Source organism: Xiphophorus couchianus, chromosome 3 (genome assembly GCF_001444195.1).
Source record: "Xiphophorus couchianus chromosome 3, X_couchianus-1.0, whole genome shotgun sequence".
NCBI classification, from domain to species: Eukaryota; Metazoa; Chordata; class Actinopteri; order Cyprinodontiformes; family Poeciliidae; genus Xiphophorus; species Xiphophorus couchianus.
This window is the reverse complement of record NC_040230.1, coordinates 20,747,822-20,774,523: the sequence shown is the minus strand read 5'-3', so window position 1 is coordinate 20,774,523 and position 26,702 is coordinate 20,747,822. Positions and strand designations below refer to the sequence as shown.

The window sequence follows — 26,702 nt, the reverse complement described above, 5'->3', positions numbered from 1 at the left end:
AAAGAAAGAAAGAAAACTGTTACGTCTTTCTGTGGCTGTGCTGCCTGCTGTTTTTCGCTCAATTGATCTTATAAAAGAAACTTGAACCATTTGTCTTTGATAGTACACCTCAAAGCTTAATGCGTTCCAAAAATAAAAATAAAAAAAAATTGTCACGTCTGTTTAAAATACAGATGGACCCTCTTTTGGGGGTTGGGGCGGTGTTTTCTTCATCCCTGATGCTGTACACCTACTTTTCACAATCGCTGCGCTCGTGGGGTGGGTGCGCCCTATTTTTTTTTTTTTTTCAATGGGACAACGTGCTGGGTGGGCACCTTCTGTCTTTCCCTCCCTCTTTCTGAGCCATATAAGAGCCGAACTGTTATGGAGACCCCATCACACTGCAGTTCGCTGTTACTGAGAGAAGATGAGCACACGGATAATGAAATCCAACCCTGCCATGAAACTAATAGTGGTGAGTAACCAGAATTTCGCATTCTGCGCTTTTCCGTCTGGCCAGCTGGAATACAGATGTTCTCCATAAGGAGCAGATCGTCTTGTTTTATCCTAACGCGTACACTTTTGAAGTAGGCATGAAGCGGTTTTCTCTATTTCTTTTTCTCATTTTCTGTACGACTTCAAGTCGCACAGATGCTGAGTGTAAAACTGTGGGAAAAAACGCAATATTCCCTACTTTGCGTTGAGTTGTGCAGTCAGTCGGTGCAGGTAGCTTTCCGGGCTCCAGATTGTTATGTTCGCCACACTTACACGCCTTCCTCTTTTAATTTAGCTAATAATTTTATGTCAAATGTAATTACTGTTTACTGGCATTATTATCGTTCAGTTGAGAGTCAGGTATTATTTGCTGAAAATAGTTAATAGGTTAAAGCACTGGTACAACTTAACAGGCTGTGTGTTATCAGTTGCATTAGACTGTGTATTTATCTTTTGCTAAGAAATACTGTCTTAATAATTTCATATTATATGAAACTCCCACTAACATTTCAGATCATTAATAAATTCTTTGCATGTAAAGCTAAACTTTGTTTATACTTATTGCTGTTTGCTTCCAGTAATGGGCAAAGCTCATGTTTCTCGTTAATACACTCATACAAACAAGATATGTAATTCAGTCCTGAAGGACAGTTTACTTTAGCTCACATTTCGTTGCTTTTGCTCATGTACCTTTACAATGAATGATATTTTACTCTCCCAGGCCGACCCCTTCTCCCCTTCCTCTTAGGGTATGTTTGACATGACACCAGTATGTTGTTTTTGAAATGTTCGCCTCTTGGATCAAAGGGGTATGCTTTGCATGCAGTGCAGACCTCTAAGGTTTTGCATATGGTAATAATAGCGATGTGTATCAGGTGAGAGACAGACCACATTCTGTAACCCAGAACACTCGCTTCACTATCTGTCACTATGGTCTGGGTGTTTTGTGTGGGTGTGCTGGCGTGTGCGCGTGTGTTTGTCACACAGCTGTGAAAGGAGCCCATGTTTTGGATGAATCCCGGTCGGTTAGAGATTCTGTTTGTGTGATGTATTCAAAGGACCAGGGTCTTTACATGCAAATGACTAGTGAGAGCGCAGCTACTTTGTGTGCTCACATCTTGGGGTGTTATGATTACAGATCAGGTCCTCTCTGACTCAACTGAATCTTTTGCTCCCTGCAGGGTTCATTTTCAGTAGCTCATGATGCTCTGAGTTTTCCTTTAACAAGGGAATATTTCTTCCTCACCTGTCTGCTTTGGTGTTTTCCCGCCTGTCTCTAATACATGTTCCTCTCTTCTAAAACAAAGGCATTTTGTTTGAGTTTTTTCCAGGATGCAGTCAGTGGAAAACCTAACGCAGCTCTGTCTATTTGGATGAGAAAATATGTTTATATACGAGAAGCGCAAAATAGTCTAAGCAGGTATGGCGCCAGTGGACAGTTAGTGGGATTTTTTTCTTCCAATCTATGCCCTACTCTCCACTTAAATCCATATGCAGAAGTTCTCATCCCTCTGTTGTGCTATGTGCTATCTGCAATCTCTGTATCCTTATCTCGGCGACCCCCACCTTCTTAAGTCTCTGTTGTGGCCGTTGGATGAAGCACCAACTTCCCTAAACCTGGAGGCTTCTTTGCACACAGTGCAGGTCACATGTGCAGAGGCAAATTAGCCAGCAATACTGACCTCCTCTTTTTTTTTTCTTTCTACAAAACATCGGAACTGCATGAGCCAGGACGAAATAATAAAAAAAAAACTTGTGTTTGTCAATGTCTAGGATCAAAATTGCACAACAATTAATCAAGGTTGTGGATTCATAATGCAAAAATCACCTCTGCAAGTTGCTTCCTCACACCTAACTTCCCTTTTCCATCAACAGTAGCTCTGATAGCAGAAGTGTGTACCGGCGTGTGTGTGTGTGTTTGGGATGGTTTATGAGTGCAGCACAGCTGTGACAAACTAACGGATCCAGACGATGTTCAGCGCCTTGTAAAAGTATTCACATCCCATAGACTTTTGTCCACATTTTGTAACATGTACACCCTCGAGCTTCAGTGTATTCATTGGGATTTTGAAGATGAACACAAAATATTGCATGGAATTTTTAAGACAATGATAAATATCCAACTGTTTCAAGTATAAAAAGAAAGTGTGGCATTTATTACAGACCTCTTTTACATTTACATCCCAAAATGAAAGGTCAGTGCAGAAAATTGCATCAGGAAGTCAACAAATGAGTCAAGTCAATAAGTTAAGACAGTCTATGTATGCATCAGCTGTAGACAAAATGTAATGAATACAACAGTTGCTGCAAAATGCTAAAATCATACCTAAGCGCTTACATTAGTTCCACTCTTATCACCCTGCAGATTATATTAAAAACAGGATGCAAATTTCTTCAGAAACAATATTTCTGACAAGAAGAGTTTGATTTATTTGACTTGGAATTTGAACAGGCAGTTCAAAAAGTCCACTGATTTAAATGTGTGAAGCGTTTTTAGAATTGCAGCAACTGTTCAATTTGTTTTTCAATTGTTTCAACTTAAGTCTGTAGAGAGACGAGAGTAGTGACTCTGACTTTGAATAAAATGCAAAAAAGAGGCTTCTTTCAATTTCAGACTGCAGTTTTTTAAAACTAAAAACAATGTGCATCATTTGTCTACATAGCTCTATAACCTACTCGAAATTCAAAGTTGTATTTATTTAAGTCAAAATTTGTTTGTGTCTAAATTGTGCCTATGACTGTTTGCAATTGCTATTAAATTAGTTTTGGCTGCTAGCCAGACCTGCCAACTCTGTTGATTTAGCTACACTGACAAAAATAAACTGTAGATTTTATTCAGTCTTATTCAATTTGCATAACTTTTATATTTGTAGATTTTAATCAGCATTTTAGAGTAGAAATGTTGTAACTTTAATAGCTAAAAGACATTTAAACATATTAAAACACAAGCATTATTTAGGTATAGATACTAATTTATTACCTGTGCTCTTTAGATAAAAGATACAATATAGAAGATTTATATTAACTTAAATCTCAAAAGCAACTTACTGTGCATTTTACATCACAGAAAGTCGCCTTCAAAAAACTTGCATTATATGTCAAAGGTGCAATACCTCTACATTCAGTCTGTTGCCTTCTGTGTGATCTTACTGTAAAATTATATGATCATATGGTAATTATCTGACAATAAAAAATCAGTTCTTACCTCCTCAATATAACTTTAGCCCTGTGAATATTATCTAAATATTTATACTGCCTAGGATGGTTCCGCTCTTTTAGCATGTGAAAATATATAATCCCGATTTTCCTGTCAATATTAATATAGCTCATAACTGATATCTTTATTTCAAGTAAATCTGCAATGAAAATTTGCTTATGAAATACTAGAACACGGCTTCACAAAGCCAAATTGAACGAACCCGTATTACATTGCCTGCCCAGCTCTAATGCAGGAACAATATTATTTTCAACAAAACCAAATATATTCTGAAAATAATAACTGACAACTCTCACATTAACTCGCATACCTAAAAAAACCCTCCATAATATCAAATAATTTCTAAGACTTCCATGAACAAAGACCAAGGCTTGGCAGCGTGTTCCAAAGCCACTCCAGATCTCTGTGTGGTTTAAAAAAAAAAAAGACTGATTTGATATTCAAGTGAACTAACACAAACACACACACACGCACACGCACACACCAGAGGGCTGGAATCCCCCCTCAGACCACCTGCGCTCTACAGTTAACTGAATCCATGTGCTCGGTGCATGAGCTGGTGTGGTGCGGTTTGCTCCCTTTGTGCCATTGGTCCTTTCCTCGTGCCATGACTTTCAAGCTAACCCCAAGGCAGGCCAAGCATGGAGTCTGGGCCTGTGTTGCATGTCAGTAATGCTGAAAGTTGAATGTAACTCGAACCCTTTAAATGTGTATGCTGAAAGACGCTTCACCAATAAACATTTGCATCAGAGATAGTAATGATAACTTAAAGATCAAAGATTTATTAATTCATGACTTCCCCCACGCTAAGACTAAATTCACTGTTTGATGATGTAATTGGCATTCATGACTTCATTATAAGACCTCGGTTAACCGTCTTTATAGAGTAATTTTGTTTGAACTCTCTGTCCCTGCCTTTCTCTCATCCGTTGCCTGAGGCAGTTTTCAGCTCTGTCATCAGGTTGGTCAAAAAAGAATCAGCTCTCTTTGGTCTTTTGGCGCCATCTGAAAAATAGACAACATTATACAATGCTTAAGTTCCCAATAGCAGCCTGTGATATATAAACAGAGTGAACAACTCAGGCTTTGCTCACTCAACATCCTCTCACGTTCAGTAAACAATTGTCTGGTTCTGAGTATATTTGCTTCACAGCCTATGGGAGTCTGCTTCTCCGTCAGGCAGTTTTACATGAAAGAGTTCATAAGTTGCACCGCCCCTTGTGTATCGCTCAAGCACGCTTATGTAGGTTCTTTAAAATTCTGCTTCCAGTCATACCTCCGTCCATCCTTTCCTCTCAGCTGGATGAGCTCCATGATGGGCCTCTTGGCTTCCCAGAAAATGGTGACAGTATAATTATGACAGTATAATTTAGGTTTTCCGGGGTTGTCCAGGATGTCTTCATATGGCGGCTTCTGAAGTGAGGACTAGGGTAAAAAGTTCAATATCTCTCTAACAGTTGGTAGAAGCCCTTACTCACAAGACATCTATCCTTATGGCCAAAAGCTGCACGTATGGTTGGTTGTTGGAATATTGTCTGTTTTTGAAAGAAAATATATTCGATTACCATATTTACTTACTCAGATGATTTCTGATTGACTAAATCATAAACAGTTATTTATTTAATTGAAAACCATATAGCATTTCCTGCACAGATCTATTTGGACATGAACAGTCTCTATATCATGATTCATTTTGTGTTGGGTTCATTCCTGCATTGCTTATTCAGCCTATTCTTTGTGTTGAGTGTTTAACGTTTTGTTCTCTTTGCAATTTTGTTAATATTCTTAGACTAATGGTTTTTCCCCTTTTGGTTTGTGGATCGTTTTATTCAGTGCAGCTCTCTGTGTTCTTTTTGTTTATTAGTCTCTTTCCTTCATTTACCCTGTTTAATATTCTTTCTCGGATTTTGGGCATTCTGATTCGACTCACCTGGTTTCCATAGCACTTGAATGTCGAACTGAACTCAATCCGTAAGTTTTTCATATCTATCTTTTTTGGTTTGTTTTTTCTAGTCCAAATAAATTATTTATTTTAATCTACTCATAGCTGTGTTTTTACCACCACCTGTAAGTGTTATTTATTCAACAACGGTTGGAAATGTTTTATTTACAATGTCCTTTATTGTGGCGTTGAAAATTGTAGCTAACCCTATTTTACACGGCACAATTTTTAGTTTAGTTAATTATTAAGAATTTTTCTATCAATTATTTTCACTGACATTATTTGACTGCTGGTGCATGTCTATAGCTTTTAAAATGTCCCTTTTAACTGTTAATATGAATATTATTTAGCACTGAAGGTAACATAGCTGTTACCATCGAGCCATTAGCATTGAGCCGTTAGCCTTTGGCTGTTGGCCAGATTGATTCCAGATGTTCTGCATTGTTCAGGTTGAAATAACCTTTTTGACAAAGGGTATTTAAGCATGGTGAAGCACAGAGGGGAATTCTACCAAACAGCTGCCATGACGCATCGTGAGCATGGTGGACATTGGAGATGGAAACAGATTCATCAATATGTACGTTGTGTATGAAATTAGAATGTTGTAATAAAATAATTGTGTTGATATACTTGTGTTGTATATGTGTTTTTATTGATTTACATACATTAAGTGGTCTGGGACAAAAATGGCATTTACATCTGGCCCAGATGCCTCAGTGTATGACAGCCCACCAGTGGCCGGGGTCTGGTTTGCCAGAGGTGAAACGGTATATGGGCCAGCTATGGTTCATATACTATAGCTAGCATATGGTATATGGACCATATACCACTGGGCCGGGTGTGAACTGGTCCACACCTGGCCCAGTTTTGACCAGCACTGGGCCATGGGGGGCCCGTCATTAATTGCGCCATGTGGGTCAGATGTAAGGGCCAGCTGTGGGCCACATCTGGCCCAGACCAATTTTGCTATGTGGGCAAATGTTGTCTGAAAGTTGTCTGAACATCCGTGTGCTAGTTTTTTTATAATGCGTTTACTAGCTTCAATACCCCACTTAGGCACTAGGGGGCTCCACGCAAACAAACATTATCCTCTCCATTCAAATAATGGTTACAAGTCCGATTTTCTCATTCCCTTTCCTGCATAATCTGCATTGCATTTATTATAAAATAATGTGTCTCAAAGGAGAGTAATACTTAAATAAAAGTCCAAGAAGTACTTTCATTTGAAAAATATGTATATTCTACCGAGTGACGTCACTTCCCAACCCGGATTGTACTCGGATTTCTGCAATCATGAAACGACGCTTCTGTATTTCACATGAAACCGATGGGATCTGTTCGGTAAGTTATTGGTTTCCATACTTATTTGTACCATTTTTTTGAGCAAGCATGTGGTTAGAGCGTAGAAAGCCGAATTTGCTACCGACTCCTTTTGTGTTTCCTCCTTCATACCGACCACGTGGTGCTATTATCTAATTTCTTCTCAACTTTGATCATAAGTTTGACGCGGCCAGAAATATAATTCTGTGTGAAATGTCCTGCTCTTTTTTTCCCATAATGTTGTAGTTTTCTGAACCACAATGTCAACATAACTGGTAAGCAGGTAATCCAGAGAGTTTGCGTACGGACCGCATAGACTGAGGGCCTGGAGAAAAAAACATCATGGCGTTAGTCCGCATATCTACCTAAAGTCAGGGGGAGTGAAGCTGCTGGCAACGAGTAAAAATGATAGGAAGGGACTGAATGCGAATTGGCTTTTTCAGCGCAATCAAATGGTAACATTTAGGTTTGAGTTGCACATTGTCCCTTTTTAAAAGCCAGGTTAAAGAAAATAAATGCATTAATACTTAAAGTTTATACAGTCAAATGTGCAAAGGAGGAGGAGACGGCCTGGGAAACATAGCGAGCTGTTCTGACCCGACTGACAGCTATTGGTTCTGCTGAACAGATGGACTCACTGGATGAGCTCGGCCTTCCAGCCTCCACTGGAGAAAAACTAGAAGTCCTAAGCCAAAAACTGGAGTGAGGAGTTGTTCAGAAATAAATAGTATGTATAATTCTTGGAAAACTTAATTAGCCTTTCTCTTCACATTATTCTACCCTTTCATCAGGGGCAGTACTGTTTAAATATCGACTTTTAAATTATTTGTTACTTTTTTAGCTGAATCTCTGAGAGACCTGATCTGCTGTCTGCAACATTTTATCCAAAATCCTCTCAAACCACCAAGCAGAGCAGCAGAGCGAACGGGGTGGAAAGAGAAGTCTCTCTGCTCACCAGCACTTGGTGACTGAAATATTTAGTAAGTATAAACTCATGTACTTGTCAGTCTAAAATAGTGTAATCCTATAGGTGGACTTTGTCGTGCGCGTTTCCCTGTAGCCAACGTAACATTTTGTTTCATAAAACCATGAAGCATGTCTTTATAATACACATCTCAGTTTAAAATATATATTTTGTCTGTTTTTCAGGACTAATGGTCAGATTCAGAACACCAAAACAGTTTTAAGAAGGCTCAAGGTTGTTTGGCTTGTTTGTTTTGTTGTGTGTTTTTTTTAAGTAGTTTATGCATGTGTTAATGCTCATTAAAATAGTTCTGGTGTAAATATCTCTTTTAAAATCATATTTTTAAGCAGTGGTTGGTCTTAAATGCTGACTTTGCCTTGATTTATTATTATTGTGAATTTCTTTTCTGAAAAGCCATTGTATTAAAATGTGTACTGTGCTGTTTTACTTTGTTCTAAGGAAGGTTTCATTAATGTCTTTGGTACACGTGTATATGTATGAATAAATGTGATTCTTATTTATCATATTTTGTCTTGTGTAGTCTTTAATGTTAATTCTCTAAAATTAATGAATTCTTTGCCAAGTGTTTTAAAAGTGCTTGTCATCGATTTTATAATTTGTTACAACATTGGATTAATATGACTAGGCAATGGAAGTTCGTCATGAAAACCTTTCATTCCAATGAAATTGCTGCTATATTAGCATTTCCACAGACCTAGCAGAACCATATATAGCACTTTATTTTGACCTACTGCGAATGTCCGCCGAAGGTTGTCAGCGAACTTCCGGCGGACATTCAACTGAAAGTCCGCGGGAAGTCTAATGGTTTTTAATTTTGAGATGAGAAAACGTCCTCATGAACGTCAGCGGACGTTCAATGGTATTTCATTTTGACGTCCGGAAAACGTTGGCGGCGGACATTCAGCGACTGTTCAGCGGACGTCGATTGAACATTCAATGCTAACTGGGTAATCATACCTCTTCAGTGTCTAAGCTTCCTGGTTTTCATTGTTTATTGTGTTATTATGCTCATCCTGTCATGGACCTTACCAGAGGGGCCGCTTTTCATTGGCTGATGCCCATTCTACGTGGTGACGTGCGTGGCCGTCTCACAAACACACTTAGCTTCCCATTAGCTAAGAACAGCATAATGGCAGTACCAACTTCTACACAGTCTTACGTTAGCTAAACAGATCAATATGCAATGTGTCTGTATCTGACATACACTAAAGATTTTATTTGAGCAGAAAAGGCTTTGGACTAAACTGTTGCTCGTGTTAGCCACGCTAGCACCAAGTACAGCTAGTCAATCAACCATCGCTGTGTTCAGGGAAGCGCTGATTAATAATCGAAAAATAAATATCAAGCCTGGAAACTTGATATCATAATGGACTGAATGTTATGTTTTTAACGTAATCTTTGCTCGGCTTGCGGGGCGCAGGCGGTTGCCGAGGTAACAGGTGTGCTTAAACTACAAAGAGAGGGAGAGAGTATAAAGGTACGAGTGGTTTTAAGTTGATCACCTGTTTGGGTTATTTTACCTTTGTTTACCTTTGCTGTGGCGCATTACAGCCGCTGTAGTTTTTAAACGTTGGAGCTTACCTTATTCACAACAAACATCAAATAGAACAAATATATTTCATACAATTTTAACAAACAAATGGCTTCTACCGCGATAATTATGTGAAATTAAGTTAATTATATCCCAACTTCAGAAGATTTGCCTTTACCTTTACAGAGCTCTTTGGTTCCTCCTATCAGTCTGTAGCTTCTCATATTGACATCATTAAACCAAATTTCAGATCTACCATAACTGACTGACACCTGCTGGCCTCAGGTTTGCAACCAGCTTGTGACTGAGAAACCAGTAACCTCCTCCCAGATGATGACATGAACTTGTTAGTTCGTCTGTCCATTATAGTAGCTGATATATTGTGAAAATCCGGTAGAAATGATGCACTAATCGAGTCATGTTTACATAGAAACAACGGGCCACGAGACTTTGCTTGTGAGACTTGAGGTCACGTGGGTCAGTTGTGGGCGGAGCTTGGTAAGGTCCATTGCATCAGTTTTGTAAGTTCCTTTGTTCCTTCAATAAATCATCTCTGCACTACTCCCAGGTAGTCCAGGTTGGACATTTATGTCCAGGTTGGACATAAAAACAAGGAAAAGAAAATTGATCACATAATCTTTAAAAGAAATCACTCCTTACATTTGTCATTAATTCATTGATTAAAGCAGTGAGATGCCTTATATTTCTCAGAATTCAATCAAATGAACAGTAAGGTCTATTACCTAATGATGTCATTTAGAAAATGCTAAACAAAAAATAATATTACAAAATGTTTTATCTCAGCTGACTAGGAAATTTCAGCAAGGTAGCTCTTGTTCTAACCAGGAAGGTCCTTTCAGGTGGAATGCTCATAGTTCTGGTTCAATTGATTAAAATGTTTAACAAAGTCAAGGAGGGACTGACTCCAGTTACATCGTTGGTGGGAACTAAGCAAAAAAATAAGTTGCTAGAAATTGTACAAAGATTTTACAAAAAAACCCCGCCTGTAGGAAACATTTGACTTTAGGAATAAAAAAAATATGTCTGTTTTAATTTATATATACATATACTGTATTTTGATCATATTCATTGACCTAAACAGAGGCCTGGAATTTAAAGAAGCTATGATCGAGATAAAGATTCCTGAGTGGAGTTTCCTATGTGAATTATTGAAATAAAAAAATAGACTATCTATTTCAGAATAAAAATTTATTGCCTTTACATAATTCCAACACTTTCTGGAATTCTAAATTTGCAAAATAAGATTATTTATATATGTTATACTTTGGTTCTTATTCATAGGCATTTGTAAAGTCCTAATGCTTCATGGTGATAACTTTATTAGCATAGAATTAAAGGGCGCTATGGCTAATCACAAAGATCAGCAACGGGACATTGGAGAAAGTTACAGTTAAATATGTGAAAGGCCAGACATCTGATTTTTTTTAGCAGTCCACCTTCTTGTTGGTTTTCATTTTAGATAAGAATTTCATAATAAGTGTAAGACAAAATTTGCAGTAGTTTTTAGAAAGCCTTTTTCAATTACAGAGCTACATGTAAAGCTAAAGTTCTGAACTTGTGTTGCAAATGGTAATACCTTGGTTGCCTCTAGTGAAACCATTTTGGTAACAACTATTTTAGTTAAATAAAATCTTATTGATAGTAATGTGGAGCAAACATGATCCAAACATTATCCTTTCTTCAAAAGAGAAGTACAGAGGAAAATATTTGGAAAACGCCAAGATAAAGTGAAACCAGATAACAGAGAACCAAAAAGAAGTGTTGGCGGCCTCTTCACTTCTGAAGCCAGAACATGGATCTGGGAATAACATCACAACCAACGTAACCATTAATGAATATGTTAGGTTGTGCTTAGTGACAAGCTGATGTATTATCAATACAAGCTAAGTATATTCCCCCCCTTTTTTTAACACTTAAACAGTAAATGAACATTTTACCTACACTGGCTTTAAATTATAATCTTTTTAAATAACAAATAATAATAAAAATAATGAATAAAAGTTATCACTACTTTTTATAGTTATGTAGGTTTAGATTCTTGGTTGCTTAAAACCCCCTGACATTTGACATTCATGTTTAAAATCAACTTGGACATTCTGACATCTTAATAAAAATTTAATGCACTATTGAACTACATCCTTCAACTTGAAATTCTCTATAGAGATATATGTTTTTTTTATTCAAAAATAAAGTGGAGAAATTTCAAAAGTCCAAGAGTTTATCACTCTTTTCAAATGTCTAAGCTTAGTTGGAAACCTTAGACTTCTCCGAAGTGGCATTTGTTACAAAACGTTGAATAACCACCGGTGCAGAGCATTTAGAGGTAAATTGCATGCATTGTAATGATTGTCTTGAGATAATTTATTTGTTCATTTTCCCAAATCTGCAATATTAGAGTTTTCACAGTTTAATATTGTTGCCCAGGAAACTTGTAGGGCAGAAAAATCAAATGATGGGGCTTAGACGAAATGATCGAGCGGTTAAAGTCATATTAGTAGGATCAAAGATGTTTCTAATGTTTGATCATATTTTTGTTTTAAAAAGCATCTATGAAATTTCAAGTTAACTTGCTGTTGTGGCTTTTTATCCATTCTCGTAATTGCTTTGCTCTATTTAGTTGTCCCAGTAATTAGGCTACTTAGATCTACAGAACCCTCTGGTGACCCTCTGCCACTACATCAGCACACATCATCAGTAGTTCCTCATGTTTCTAAACTTAATAGGATGTGGCTTCACGGCCCTAATAGCAAATGTATACACTGTGATTGTGGGTTTGAGCCCTGATGGGGCCACCCATACTACAAACAAACCCATGCAGTTATGGTTCTCCTCAGTGAGCTGCTGTAGATGAAAGCTTGCCCTTAAAAACGCTGTATTCAGAGTTTGATAGGTTTTGCCGGGAAAACCGCCGCACTCGCCAAACTGTTTGAAGCTTGGGTTTCTATTATGGTGTTTAAAAAACGTTCATCTATTTTTGCCATCCTCTTTTGTGAGCAACATTGCAAAGAAAAGCAGTAACAGATTAAAAAAATGAGCAGTATTCAGCTCTAAATTATAGGCACAGTGCACAAACTGTAATAAATTGATAGGAAGGAAAGCTCAAAGCAGCTTAAATGCTTTATTCTATTTATATTGTATAAATTAGTTAGTATTATATAAAAATTTTTATTATGAATTTAAAGTTTAATGCTTATTTAGATGCTCAGTGCACCATGGGTTTGAGAGTAATTTCAATCCTCTGTATGTCCTGTATGTATCACAAATGTTGATAATAAATTTTACTTTGACCTATATATGTACACTATATAAAAAGACCAAAAAAAACATAAAGATTGTCATTTTTGTTATAGTAGTGTTGGTCACACATTTATTTCTTATTTTTACATTTTCATTTGAGATGCATATATGGTCATAGCCTGACCTCTTTAACAACTTTGTGTTTCCTCATGTACTAGCAAATACTGCTGACCCTGATATATTTACATACACTGCAATAAAATACACGTGTTTTTTTTTTTTCTCCACTTACATTTAGCCTGAATAAACTGTTCTGTTTTCTGGTCAGCTGGGATTACAAATGTTATCCGTATTGTTGAGCGTTTGAATGGTATGAGTGAATTTTATTTTAAGATTTTCTTATTACTTACTGAAAATTCAACAATTTACACACTCCATGGCTTTGTGGGGTTCCGTCTGCAAAGGCGGTCTGTTTCCCAGAGATTTTAGGGGGATGGAATGTGTGAATTGACCTGTGCACGAAAAGTCTTGAGGTGCATGTGCTTTGCTGCAGAATAAACTTGTAAACCTTACAAAACGTATGCCATCATGAAGAAAGAACATTTTGAGGAATTATTGAAGCAACACTTTAGCAATAAGCTAGCAAATTAAAACTTTACCAGAAATTTGTCTTGCAAATTTTGGATGACCCAATCACAGCACCAAATTAGTTGCAAAGCTTCTCAATGACAACAAAGTCAGTCTTTTGCTCTTGTTTGCAATAGAAAATTTGTGAGCAGAGTTGAAGAAATCTATGTGAGTAAGCTGCCCTGCAAAACAGTTGGGAAATATCTGAAATTGCAGCAACTATAAACATCTCTCTCATTATTCTGACATTTAGCAATTTGTCCAATTTCACACCTGGAAAGGTTTTAATCTGAATAAATGTTGACTTTATGTTGACTTTATGTGTCCTTTTATAGAGTGAAAATACCTGCTTTTAACAAATGCTTGATGAAACTGTTCTATATGCTATATCCCTCACACTTGCTATGAAACATGAAATGTGAAAATGTGTGAGGCAATGGTGAAGTTCCCCTTGAACATATCTCTCTTTTACACTGATGACAATCTTGTTTCAAACACATCAACAAATACTAAACTGTGTTTTGTGGTAAATCACAAGTACAGATGCACACACGCAAGAAACAAATCAGTAGTTTAAAGTTTGGTAAACTGTAGAACAGAATGTTTTGTACTTTGGTGGCAAACAGGGGAAAGCCCAGCAAACCTCTAGCAGCTCCCTTTATGTGCTGCAGCCAGGACAGGAGGCCACAGAGCTCAAAGACCAACACTAAGGAAGACCGTAATTGTACGTGAAGCTCAACAAACAGGCAGCAAACACACACACTAGTAGAAAACACATTCCTGAGAGAGCACTCTTGTTTGTTGAACGCGTTTTAAGATGCATGCTTTAAACATGCACACGAACAATACATGCTAAATCTATTGTTAGCTGCCCAAACAGTAAGGATGAACCCTTGCCAAAGGGAAAGTCCGCTGAGCCAATGGCTGAGGCCCTTAGAGGAGGGAGCCTGGTGGGTGACATCTGGTCTGCATGTGGGCTGGTCCTGCTTCATGGCTGCATGTCTGACATGCTTCCCAATTAATGTCCTAAATTTGAGGCCTGACCAAAGCTTTGCACATCTTGCGCAGGCAGTGAGTGACATGTGAGTTGGTTAATGAAGCAATATCTAAATTGGTTTGTGGCAGGAGTCATACTGACAGCTTCTCTGTGCCAGAAAACATTGTTATATTGCCTCAAGAGGCGACGTTGCCTGCAGATACAGGCAGGTTGTTTCCCTGCAGTTATGACAAGCAGTGAAGTTGCTGAAGTTTCTTCTCAGACTTTAAATCAAGCCCATTAAGAGCTTTACCTGAGCCACATTGACCTTCATTTGAACTCATTCTGTGGACAGTTTGGTTTAGCACAAATTCATAAATTAATGAGTGAAAAAATATTAGAACCTTTTTTTGGCATGGGGGATATTAACCATGCTGTTGAATCGCTTGCTAAACCGAATTCCTTTCTCTTGCAGCTCTTCACGGCTTCTTTCTCGTGGGCCTTTCAGGAGCAACCCGTGCCACCAAAGTACCAGTACAGAGATCCAGTGACATCTCAGGTCCATTCTTGTGACCAGTGTCCCCCCGGTACATCCGTCAAACGACACTGCACCGCTGACACGCCAACCGAATGCCAGCCCTGTCCTGAGAGGCATTTTGCTGAGAACTGGCACTGGGGGGATACGTGTCAGTACTGTACCTCAGTAAGTACAACACAAACTCATCTACAGACATTCCTATATCAGACAGGATTTTATTTATTTATTAGAATATATTTACAGACAAAGAAGTATTTTAATCTTTAATGCAAAATGTACTGTATATATATTTTTTTCCAGTTTCGACTTAATTACTGCTCCGAGGGTGTTCTCTCTGTATACTTTCCTAAAGCACGTTTAGTGATTCTTTGATTATGAAATTAGATGAAGATTATTTCAATAATCAGTTCACCAAGATAAGTCTGATTAATTGTTTCAGCCTAAAGTAAATTGATCCTTAACTATCAATTGGAACTGTTTGTAACTCTTTTTAAAACATATTTCTCATGTATGTATTTATGAATAAGTTCTGGATTTTTTCTTTTCTCATCCATTGTTGGAATATTTGTAACCAGTGTGTGTTGTGTCTAGGTGTGTAAGGAGAGACAGCTAGTGAAACAGCAGTGCAACAGCACGCATGACCAGCTCTGTGAATGTGTACCTGGATACCATCTAGTGGTGGAATTCTGCATTGCACACAGTACCTGTCAGCCTGGATACGGAGTCACAGTATTGGGTAGGTCCTCTCTTCATTGTTGTGAAACAGTGAGGTTTTATTAAACTACATGAAATATGGTGTAGTAATTATTTAAAACCTTTCCAGATTTTGTCAAATTCCAACCACAAACATGAGCGTGTTTTATTAGGATTTTATGTGATGGGCAGTATTATGTAAAATCAACTTTTTTGAGCTATATTATATCATAATGTTATTCCCTCATCAAAAATTTATCTGGAGTATTGCCTTGATTCTTTCATGCATGTTTGAGAAACCGTGACAACCGTTCGTCTGGTTGGATCTAGCGCCGCCTTCGGACGCAGTTCCTCCTTGGAGCGGCAGTTTCCAAGCTTCTGCCTCACAGAACATCCCTTCCCCGTGACTGCCTCAACTCAGCTCCTCCAAACTAGCCAGCAGGGATTAGCAAACCCAATGGAACTGCGCTTCTGCTGAGCTCATTATATGAACTACTTCTCATTGCATTGTTGCTAAAAACATTATCAAAGGGTTAATAGAGGAGTGTTGTTGTGATGACTTCCAGTACTCCTCCAGAAAGAGCTTGAGCTTTAGTAAATATTAAATAAATATAAAACAACTGGAGTTAACAAGCTAGCATAAAATGGCACTGTGTGTCTGGAAAACATGTAATACTGCCCCTTTAATAAGAAAGTAGTGCATACTTGTGAACTTGAAGGAAAAATAATAGATAGTTTATTGAACGAACACTGTTCTGACCTCCTCTCTATCTTTCTGGATAACTGTTATCCTGAAAACACTTACATGTTATCCAGTTGAGATCACCGGTGTCCTCCAGGCAGTTAAGGGGTTTTAAGGTACAAACACATGGACAGGATTTTATTTCGGGGTAGTAGACTAAAGGGATCTGAATACAACACAACACAAGTTTCATATGTAAGACATTTTAAAAATCATAAATCATTTTCATTCCAATTCTTTTTAGCACTCTACTATTTGTAGGTTTGCCACACAAGGCTCCATTAAAATGCACAAAAGTTTGCTTTTGCACCATTTAATTTTTTCTTCTTTCTTTTGTGAGACACTGTTTTAACATTTCTCAGCTTGTATGTATATATTTATGTAGGGGTGTGTGCGTGTGTGTGTGCGTGTGTGTATATAGGCGTGGGCGGGGGTGTGGATGTGCATTGAAGCTCTTATCCTTTAGTGTTTTCAGTAGAGAAAACTGTATTTTTCTCAGTTTTTGTTAATTTAATGATATGGCAGAAGCTCTTGAAAGGATTCACATGCAGCATTTTTATCTCAGTCTTCTTATGAACAGAAGCATGTCTACTTCTTTTCCTCTAAGTCACCGCATCAAATCTTTATCAGATGTATGCATCTCTTTTAAAAAACCCAGAAATACATTCTCAAAGACCGATTCTTTCTGAGAAATGCTCTCTGTGTTGTCCTACTTGCTCAATCTCAGAAATTTTTCATGGTCTATACAATCTCCTTAGGACATTTTTCTATTGAATCTCTTTTTCAATGTACTTTTTGATGACAGAAAGAATCTATTAAAGAATAAGATATTGAAAAAGCATGTTTTTTATATGTTTTTGCAGGTGTTTTATGGGAGTGTGGCATCTTTAGCTGCTTTCTGTTTGTTTCAACTTCTCTCCACATGTCCTCCTCATTCATTTAATGTATGATGTATTCATCATACTCAAAAATAAATGCCCCTGGAATCAAGACAGATCACATTAGACCAAAAACCTTAAAGTATAACAAACTGTTTCAGGTAGTGCTAAAGCAAATGTTATATATTAATGCTTATAAATAGTATACTATGTGCTTAAATATCAGATAAATGGTAGGAAGACAGGGTTTTTATTCTTCACAGTCAAAGATTGGATTCTATTCCAGCTTTTGTTGAATCTAAAAGTCCCTTGCATTAATGCTAACAGCATAAATGCACGTTCTTTCTCTGTATTCCTGTAATTATCTTACATAGACCAAATTTCCGTTGGCTAATACCAGGAAAAAATGTGAGTCAACTGAGTTGATTTGGCTTCTTTATAAAATGGGAATGAGCCATTGCCTGACGAAAAAATGACTCATTGTGTCTGCATTGTAAGGATCATATTTAAAGAATATGAAGATGTGTATTAATTTGATAAAAAAAAGTAAAAGTGGTAGGTTTAGGGCTATTTAAAGGTTATTTTGTAAACATATCTTTCAATATTTTTTAAAATCTAATGATTTAAAGTCTGTAACCACTACATTAATTTGTGGTTAAACATTAAAACAATACATTAAGCCACTGCGTCATACATCGAGCAGGCTGAGTTCCTTCCAATATTTATCTCTCATGGTTTAACTCAGCTTAAAATCAAAAATAATTTTGGTAGTCTTTGCTGACATAGTACAGAAGAAAAGTTCAGTTTTATTTAATTATAGAAAATGAGGTAAAGTTATTTCTTTTCACAAATTTATGTTAATATCAGATTCAAACTGAATATACCCAAAGGGGAGATAAATGTTTAACCTTTTTACAGCTTTAAGTTTGGTTTGAATTGATGAAATTTGACGTGTTTGCCCTCAACATTTAAATTGTTTTAGTTCCCAAGCCTGAATTTATTATTGCAATAAAACTGATTTACGTCTTTCAGTTAATAGTAATGGTTTTGTTTTGTATTTCACCTTATTGTGCAACATGGGGTTTTAGTTTCATTTATCAGAGGTGACTAAGTCTGAAATATCTTTATTGAATGTGATACTCAACGTCTTGTTAAATATTTATAAAGCGTGATGCTCATTTTCTTCCATTACATCTGCACCGTAGTGCTTAGTCATGATTAGTGTAACGTATTGTAGGTCTCCCCCAGTGGACCAGTTAATATGCTCTCCAACAGTACAATTGCTAGAATAAAAGTTGGATCAACCATTTTTTTTTTTGCACTCAGTTACAATGTTTGCTCAAGACATTAAGCACTCATATATCTTTTTGGGCCAAACCTCTTTCAGTGTTATTTGACATGTCAGAGAGCACGGTGGCGTAACACTGTCATCCACAGTGACAGATATATTACAGCTGGCTGTAAGCAGAAACTGGAGGCCATCTGCTTAGCCTCAGTAAAGTGACACAGTTTCCACTGAATGCCTGAGATTTTCCTTCCTCTTTTATTTCATTGAAATTCGGTTCATGGTAGTTAACATATAATCTGTCCTGACAATTTATTTATTCAGAATCTCAGATTCAGAACTGAATCATTTAGAGTTTGTCCATTTAGAGGAGGAAAAAATCACTACGTGACTAGAAATAAACAGCTTGGCAATTAAACCCATTATCCTCCATAGGTTATTTGTTTATTGATAAAAGATATTATGCTTAATGTATGCTAAACTTGGGATTTTAAAGTTAGATTGTACTTTATATAGGTATTTTACAATAAATTGCAATAAAGCACATAGTCTAAAACATTGTGGCTTAAGCTACCATTCAGTCCAGATTCTTTTTGTGACATATGGTTACAACAGTCTTCTATTTTTCTTTTTTTTACCAGAGTCAATACACAAAACTGGTGCAACACATTTTCCAGTTCCCAAAAACATCTTATGATGTTGTCACATTGATTCAGAACACAACATGGATATTTTAAAACCAACATTTCTCATCCTCACTAAACTTGATCTTACAAGTTTTCATTTTCTCTTTGACAAGCTTTGAGGGGAACCTTTTAGTAAGTCTCTGATACTCAGGTACGTTCCAGTGGCTTCAGCTACTTCCGTGTATTCACGGAAGTAGACGATTTGTCTTCAAATCGTCTGATTTCTCAAGTGCTATATTGCTCAGATATGAGACAGTGTTTCCCAATAAATCCACAACAAACTTTTGAGTTGGTCCAAGTTTAGCAGACAAGTGACACATTGAAGGATTCAAGGAATTATTGCACAGTGCGTCTAGTTGCAGTTCAGACTTTTAAACCACAAGTTTCTGTTTCAGTCCCAATAAATTACTTTCTGTTTATGACTATGTTGTTTTTTCAATTGGCCTCTCTGTTTGGCTTTGATTTTTACAACTAAGTGAAATTAAGACATTCAAGCTGATTTTCATTCTCGTAGCTGATGTAACAGGTGGGATTAAGCAATAAAGCAATGTTATTTACCAGTGCAAAAGGTTTTTGGCTTTTATCAATTAGTTGTTTGATTAGTTGTCCGAAAACATGGATCACTTTTTTTTAGTAATCTTCACAAAATTATCAAAAGTAAATTCATTGAAGATAAAACCATTTAAATGTAGCAGCTACAAAAATATCAACACTCTTTGCTTCTAGGCCTTGTCTCTACAATATGGCGCACAGGTTTTGGGTTATTTTTTCCCCCCTTCGTCTTTACAGATTTTCTCAAGCTTAGTCATGTTGGAAAGGCAGCATCAGTAGGCAGTTATTTTTAGGTCTTTGCAGAAATGTGAAATTAGATTTAAGTCCAGGTTGTGTCTGGAGTACCAAAGGACATACACAGACTGTTCCTGGACCCACTCTTTTGTTATGTTGGCTTTGTTAATCAGCTTGTTGTTATGCTGGAAGACAGTTTGTAACCCTGACATACATGAGACGTGAGTAGGCTAATCAGATGAAATATGGAACAGCTGTGGCAAGAGATGAGACTACTTAACCTAGGAGCTGAACTGAAACTACAAATAACTGGGACCAAAAGAAAAAACAGGACTGAAAACAGTCTAAAATACAAGTATCCAAGAAACATAACTCAACATGAGGAAAGAAAATAGAGTTTTTAGACAATAGCCTGGCCATTGCCTTTCTGTGCAATTCCGCAGTAGTAATTTTATATTGAAAAAATAAAAGGGTTTTCAATACCTTTTAAGTGTTTATTCTAAAACACATTTATCAAGCATTTTGATAAAATACAAATTTGACAAAAAGTAAATTTTTAGGAAAAACATATTAATGTCAGCATGTATTTTAAGTCACCTGTGTCATTCACAAGTCTGTACTGTATGTGCTTTGTCATCATCAGTGCAGGAAATATTTTCCGTATGCATATCTGCAGGTGGTTTCTTGTTTTTGCGTAATAGTAAAAGCCAACGCACGCATGCCTTGTGAGCGGGAAACGAATGAAGATGTTACATCTGATAAGAGCATGGTGGCTTCCCACGCACTTTCAACTCTGGTTAAAGTTTTAAAATAAAAAGAGGAAGTGAATAAACCACTATTTCTGCTATGTCAGGTAGTCATGTGATCTGCAGGGGAAAGTACCAGAATCCAAGACCATTCATTGTAATATTACCAAGCAGGAATCCCTCATTACCACCTCTAATTGGAGTTTCAACAAAATAGATTTTCATTTTGCAAGATAGGAAAATGGCTTTCGGACTGCGTTGCATAAAATGTGGAAAAAAATATATAAGATTTTCATATCTAGTCCGCTTCCCTCTCGTGATATTTTTTATGTAAAACCATGATGATCACATGTCATGTTCTCAACGTCGTAACAGTACTGAAACTGCTACTACAGATACATTATAAGTTATAGATAACTGCAATAATGCAGAATTTTAATGAAACGAACAGAGTGGACAATTTTTTGCAGAAAAAAAAATTAGTAATTCACTGCTGATTAAAAAAATTAAAATCCTGATTAACTCATGACAAGATCGGCAAATAATTAACATTTTTGGGAGGTGGATCACTTTGGGGGTTTTTTGGCAAGAAATCTTTTTTCTTGGTTTTTCTTAACAAGAAAAGGAGATAAGTCAGTAGTTTCTGTATTTAGCTAAGTGTAATCAGTGAGCCGGGGATGCTTGGGTTCTTTTTACTACAAAACTACACAAAAGCACAAACATAGTTGTTAAAAGAGAAATACTTCTTGTTGTGCTGTATTTGCTCCACTCATAAATTGTGGCCAGGGGCAGAACAATATCATTAAGAGGGCCACACTTTGGAAACGCCTGATCTAACCTTGTCCTTGGTGGCTCTGCTTGTATGTTGTATGGAGCCTTCAGATTCTGTTGCAGTCTCTAACAGATCTTCTTCTGGGATTGCTCCGTATTGCTTTGACCTACTTTGACCAGTTTCAACATTCTTTCTGAGAAAATGTTGCCCACAAGATGCTTCGTGATGCTAACACCACTAAGTTGAATGGAGGGATGGAGTGTTCAGATTGATGGACAGTGTTGGTTTTCTGTTACACTTAAGTTCAGTTTTGGTCTGATGAAGTGTCATATAAAGATTGGTAGGAAACTTGGTTTGACTGACACGTAGTGGTGGAGAAGGCTTTTACTTTCCCTTAGATTTTAGAGATGTCGGTATAAAAGACTTAGAGACTTAGACTTAGACTTGTACTTTATTGATCCCTTGGGAAGACTCCCTCAGGAAATTGAAGATTTGCAGGGCCACATTATTAAAATATTTTTGCATTTAAAAAAAGCTGCACATTTGATAGATTGATATACTTTATTGTCATCATATGCCCAAGCCAATATATTGAAATTTTGTTAGCAACGGTATGTCAGTGCAAAATTGCTGGTCGTATTTTGCCTGTTTTCTCTATGTGACAGAGCAGTGCCAAGCTGCTGCGAGTTCTCTCTCCGCTCCGCTATTTTTCTTCCACTGCCCAATTGTAAGCTACATGATGACTGAACACATGAAATCTCATTAAAATACGACAAGAATTGAGGTTGGGATATGAAAAAGCGTGAAAAGGTCAAAGGGGTGACTTTGAGGTTGCTCCTTTTTTGTTAGGGAAAGAATCCATTCTGTCAGTTTGAAATCAAAATAATTATTTGTGGATGTCTTGCAGGTACACCTGAAAGTGACACCATGTGTGAACGCTGTCTGGATGGTTATTTCTCTGTTGGCGGCTCCTCCACGTGTCAGCCGCACAGACTCTGTGCTGATTTTGGCATGAAGACTCTGCGATGGGGAACATCCACTTCAGACAGCCTGTGTGGCTCTCCTGACATCAAGGACTGCTCCCAGCATCACACTCTGTGCCATAATGGTGAGAACATAGAGGCCACAACGGATGTGAAAAGCTTTAGAACTATTCCAGCAAGGGGTTAGTTTATATCCAGCACATCCCTCCTTTACACATGCATATGTAGGAGCGCTTAGAGTAAACCTCAATTGTCAACAACCAAAAATCATTCCGAGCTGAGCTATTTCAGACTTGTGGTCAATTTCATTCCCCAAGGCAGGGGATTTCCTCAGTCCGTTTTCTCTTCCAGATTCCAGGCTTTTTTACTAATTCTTGCATGTCTGAAAACCAGCTCTAGAGAGACTCACCAAGGGTTGCAATGAATGTTTATGGCGCTCAATTCGGAATGACCCCATGATGGATCAATTATGCATTTAACTGTCACATCCTCAAACACAATAACAAAGGAAACTGAGTCAATATGAGACACAAAATGAGCTTTTGGGGCTTTGTTACTCAGACTACAGCTATGATGGATGCTTAAATATATTTCAAAAGGCAAAGCCTCAAATATGATACTGAATTCCTGCAGCTTTAGAAATCACTCACAAGACCAAACCCCAGCACACTCCTGCACAGTATGTAGAATATTTTGAAGATCATTCACAAAACTCTCAGTACTCAACAAGAATGATGGTTCCCTCAAACATTCGTTCACCAGCTGTCTTCCTTTGAGGCACATAGCCACAAACTGTCTGCAGCTAATCTTGCATCGGTTGGGCAGTTTGAAGAAAAATGTGAAACTGAGATCAGTGGTGTTCCCAAAGTTAAGTTTTGAGGGATTTCAGGATGCCATGACTGAAAACCACACTTACATCATCAAGGTAGTAGAGAAACAAGCCAAATGCCTTCTTCATATTACTGTAAAGTCAACCTCTAGGTTTGAAAAAGAAAATTTTTTGCTCACTCCGGAAACTTAATATTTGCAGATTGATCAGAAACCCACACGTATGCACAGAAGCTCTTCATGATTTGCTTAAATTCATGAATCTAAGCACCAAAAGGTTTCCGATTACCTTCAGCTCTGAATGTCATATGCAAATTGGGACTGTCCACACTGACAAGAACAGCCGCATTTTTATAATAGTCAAATTTAGTTGAACAAACCCTTCTCTTTGCAATTTTTAGTTTGCCTTTTGAGGTATTCTTTGTAGCCTCACACTTGCAGTTTTGTGCTGCTGAAACGTTTTAGTTTCCCTTATTAGACAAAAGACTGAGTGGTTTTTCCAAATGGTATGATGTGTTAAAACACGTATGAACACGTGTAAAGTAAAAAAAAAAAGTCTTAACGAAATCTATGATGTTCAGAGTCAGGATAATTATTTAAACTCCCAAACGTTTTGGTTTAAAGTAAATTAAATTTTTTGAACATGTTTACTCTAACCGGAGGTAATATTTTAGAGCTACAGATTGGGGTGTTGGCAAGCAGGCCTTCCATAGTCACAGACTTGAAGCTAATCCACAAATATCCTATGTGCAAAGGGCTAGCCAGCCTTTTTAAAAAAGGCTTCATTACTGAAATGTCAATGAACTAAATCCCAGCGATTTATTTAACTGATTATTTAGCTGAGTAATGTTTAGTGTGCCATTTCTAAAAATAAAATGTGAATAAAGCAGTTAATATTTCAATATCAAATTTTGTAAGATGTCTAATTTTCTATCAGAACCAAACTTTCTGACTGGAATTTATTTTAGGTATAAATCTGTCAGGGGGAGGAATAATTTGTAGCTTAACAGTAATATGATTTTTGATATGAAAAATGTATATTGAAGAATTCTTTCTTTCCCCATTTCTCTTAATCCTTTTTTTATTGTCAAAGTCAGGAATTCCAGGTTTAAAGCACAGTTACTTAAAGCTCTGCTTAAATGCATTTGCTAAATGTATGGGATTTACCATGGATTTGGCACATTTCTAATGAATTACAAATATAAGTAAGAGGAAGAACACCTCCAAATATTTAGCAGGTAAGCATCCAAGTAGCTATATGTTGTACATTTTTGTAATCCACAAATATTTTCTCTTCTATAATTCTTCGTAGATGCAACTCTGTGTGAAGAAGCAGTTTTCCAGTCTCTGGCATCGCTGCGACTGTCCTCGGTGCCTCTGGAGCGAATCCTCGAGAATCTCCCTGGACAGAAGGTTGATCTCAAGAGCCTGGAGAGGCTGAAGAAGGCGTGCTCTCCTCAGCAGCAGGTCCTGCACCTGCTGAGGCTGTGGAGAGAGCAGAACAAGGACAAGTTGTACGGCATCATACAAGGTATGTATTAGAAGCCTTGAAACATGTCTAATCTAACCATTAACTATACTTCTGGTATAGAAGTGGACAGATATCTTAAAATGACTGGTTGCTATGGAATTTATGTAATGTTTGTGTAAAAAAAAAGGATTCTGGTCATTGTTTTTGATCCTGGTCCAAAAAACAATGACCAGGAATGAAACGTTTTATTGACGATCAAGCTGCATGGACAAGTTTAGACAAGGAGCAGTTTTGTTGCAACCACTGCTTCAGTTCTGAACATAATCATACATTTGCCTTTTTTGTAGGAACTATTTTCTTGTTTTTCCTGTTGTTACAGAGTGGCTAGGAGAAATGTACCAGTGCTTCATGCCACAGAGAAACAGGAAGTTGTGGTTTAGAAATGAAAAATCCTTGGATTGTCTTTATCAACTTAATGACTAAAGTATAAGTCAAAAAAAGACGGGGTTTTTTTATTTTTATAAAAATTTTTAGAGGTGGACTTTGATTTTATTTGAAGCAATTTTTGTAGCTAAATTAAAAATACAAACCAGGAAAGCCAATAAAATATGGAAGCAGCTGCACAGTTTTATTTATGACTGTCACTTATACATAATAATATTGTCCCTGCATTTCCCCAGGTGTGAACCACTGTGAGCGAAAGGTCTCCCGCTGCAACGCTCTAAAGAACCTGACCATAGACGACCTCATGAAAGTGACTAACAGCCTGCCGGGAGTAAAGGTCCAGGAGCAGGATGTGAAGGCCGTGGTCTCCACCTGCCTGCCCAGGCAGTACCTCCTGCAGATCCTCCACCTGTGGAAATCTGCAAACTACAACCTGGATCTAGCCAAAGGTCTGACTCGTAGTCTGAGGGTGCTGCGCAGCCAAGAAGCACCGCGGTATCTCGTCAGAAGCCTCAAGAAAATCAGCCGCATCATAGGGACCACGTCAGCGCACAAGAAGTACGAGAAGATGTTCATGAGCATGTTTCAAGATGAGTTGTGCTTTAAAGCTCATAAGCAGCTAAACGAATGAGGTCGTGAGATGCGCAAACATGAAACTATGCAGTCGACAGCATTTCAAAAACACAAATGCATTATCTGACTGAAAACACGTGAAAAGATACATAAGAAGCAAAAGAACACAGCAGCCATTGGACAGAGAAAAAGTCATTTGTGAGAGAACGTTGTGAATGAGGAAATACCAAGCAAAGCACATTGAGTACAGAAAAATAAGGAAAGCATACAGAAAGTAAATTTTTTGTTGATCTCCAAATAATACCACAGGCAAATATTGTCATCCAGAATCTAAAGTATCAATGTGTAGGGATGAATCTAATTATCCTGAAACAGGAAGAAAAGAACTCCCGCAGCTAATGTGTTCTCACATCTGTTTCCTAGAAACATTTTTTCTTTCCTTTTTTTTTTTACCAGAGTCTGTTGAAAATTAAGATCTAGTTAAGATGTAAACAAGAGGCTGCTTCACAAAAAAAGGTTGAAGATTCTGATTTGTACTATTAGAGCTTTCTCGCTGTTTGAGAGCAAGAATTTGATTTCATAATGAAATACATTTATTTTACTCAGCTGTCCATTTTTATTTGTTCTGGACTGCTACGAAGTAAAGCTGGTTTGTTTTACATTTATTTTTTTTGGTCAGTTATATGAATGTATAAAGGAGTGCAATTGAGTGTTTTCTTTATTTAAAGTGTAATTTTACTTTCTTAAAGTGTAAAAGCTTGTTTTTATAATTTTTTTATCGTAAATACTGGATTCTGAAACGCTGCAAGTCCCTGAAGTGATATTTTTTTATATTTTGTTTTGTCACTTTTATATTGGAAGTGGATGGTCTATGTTGTATATATACTGTATATATACTGTATATATATATATATATATATATATATATATATATATATATATATATA

At 37.1% G+C, this 26,702-nt stretch overlaps 1 protein-coding gene across 1 annotated transcript; it reads left to right on the top strand.

Annotated features, from left to right (window-relative positions):
* Window positions 1-333: 333 nt before the first annotated feature.
* LOC114142311 (tumor necrosis factor receptor superfamily member 11B) lies at window positions 334-26,080 on the top strand. The gene is made up of 6 exons (XM_028013529.1): window positions 334-454; window positions 14,806-15,033; window positions 15,460-15,604; window positions 22,364-22,564; window positions 24,580-24,798; window positions 25,419-26,080. Exons 1-6 carry the CDS (start codon window positions 407-409, stop codon window positions 25,811-25,813), a joined length of 1,236 nt encoding a protein of 411 aa, XP_027869330.1. The 5' UTR covers window positions 334-406; the 3' UTR covers window positions 25,814-26,080.
* Window positions 26,081-26,702: the final 622 nt, after the last annotated feature.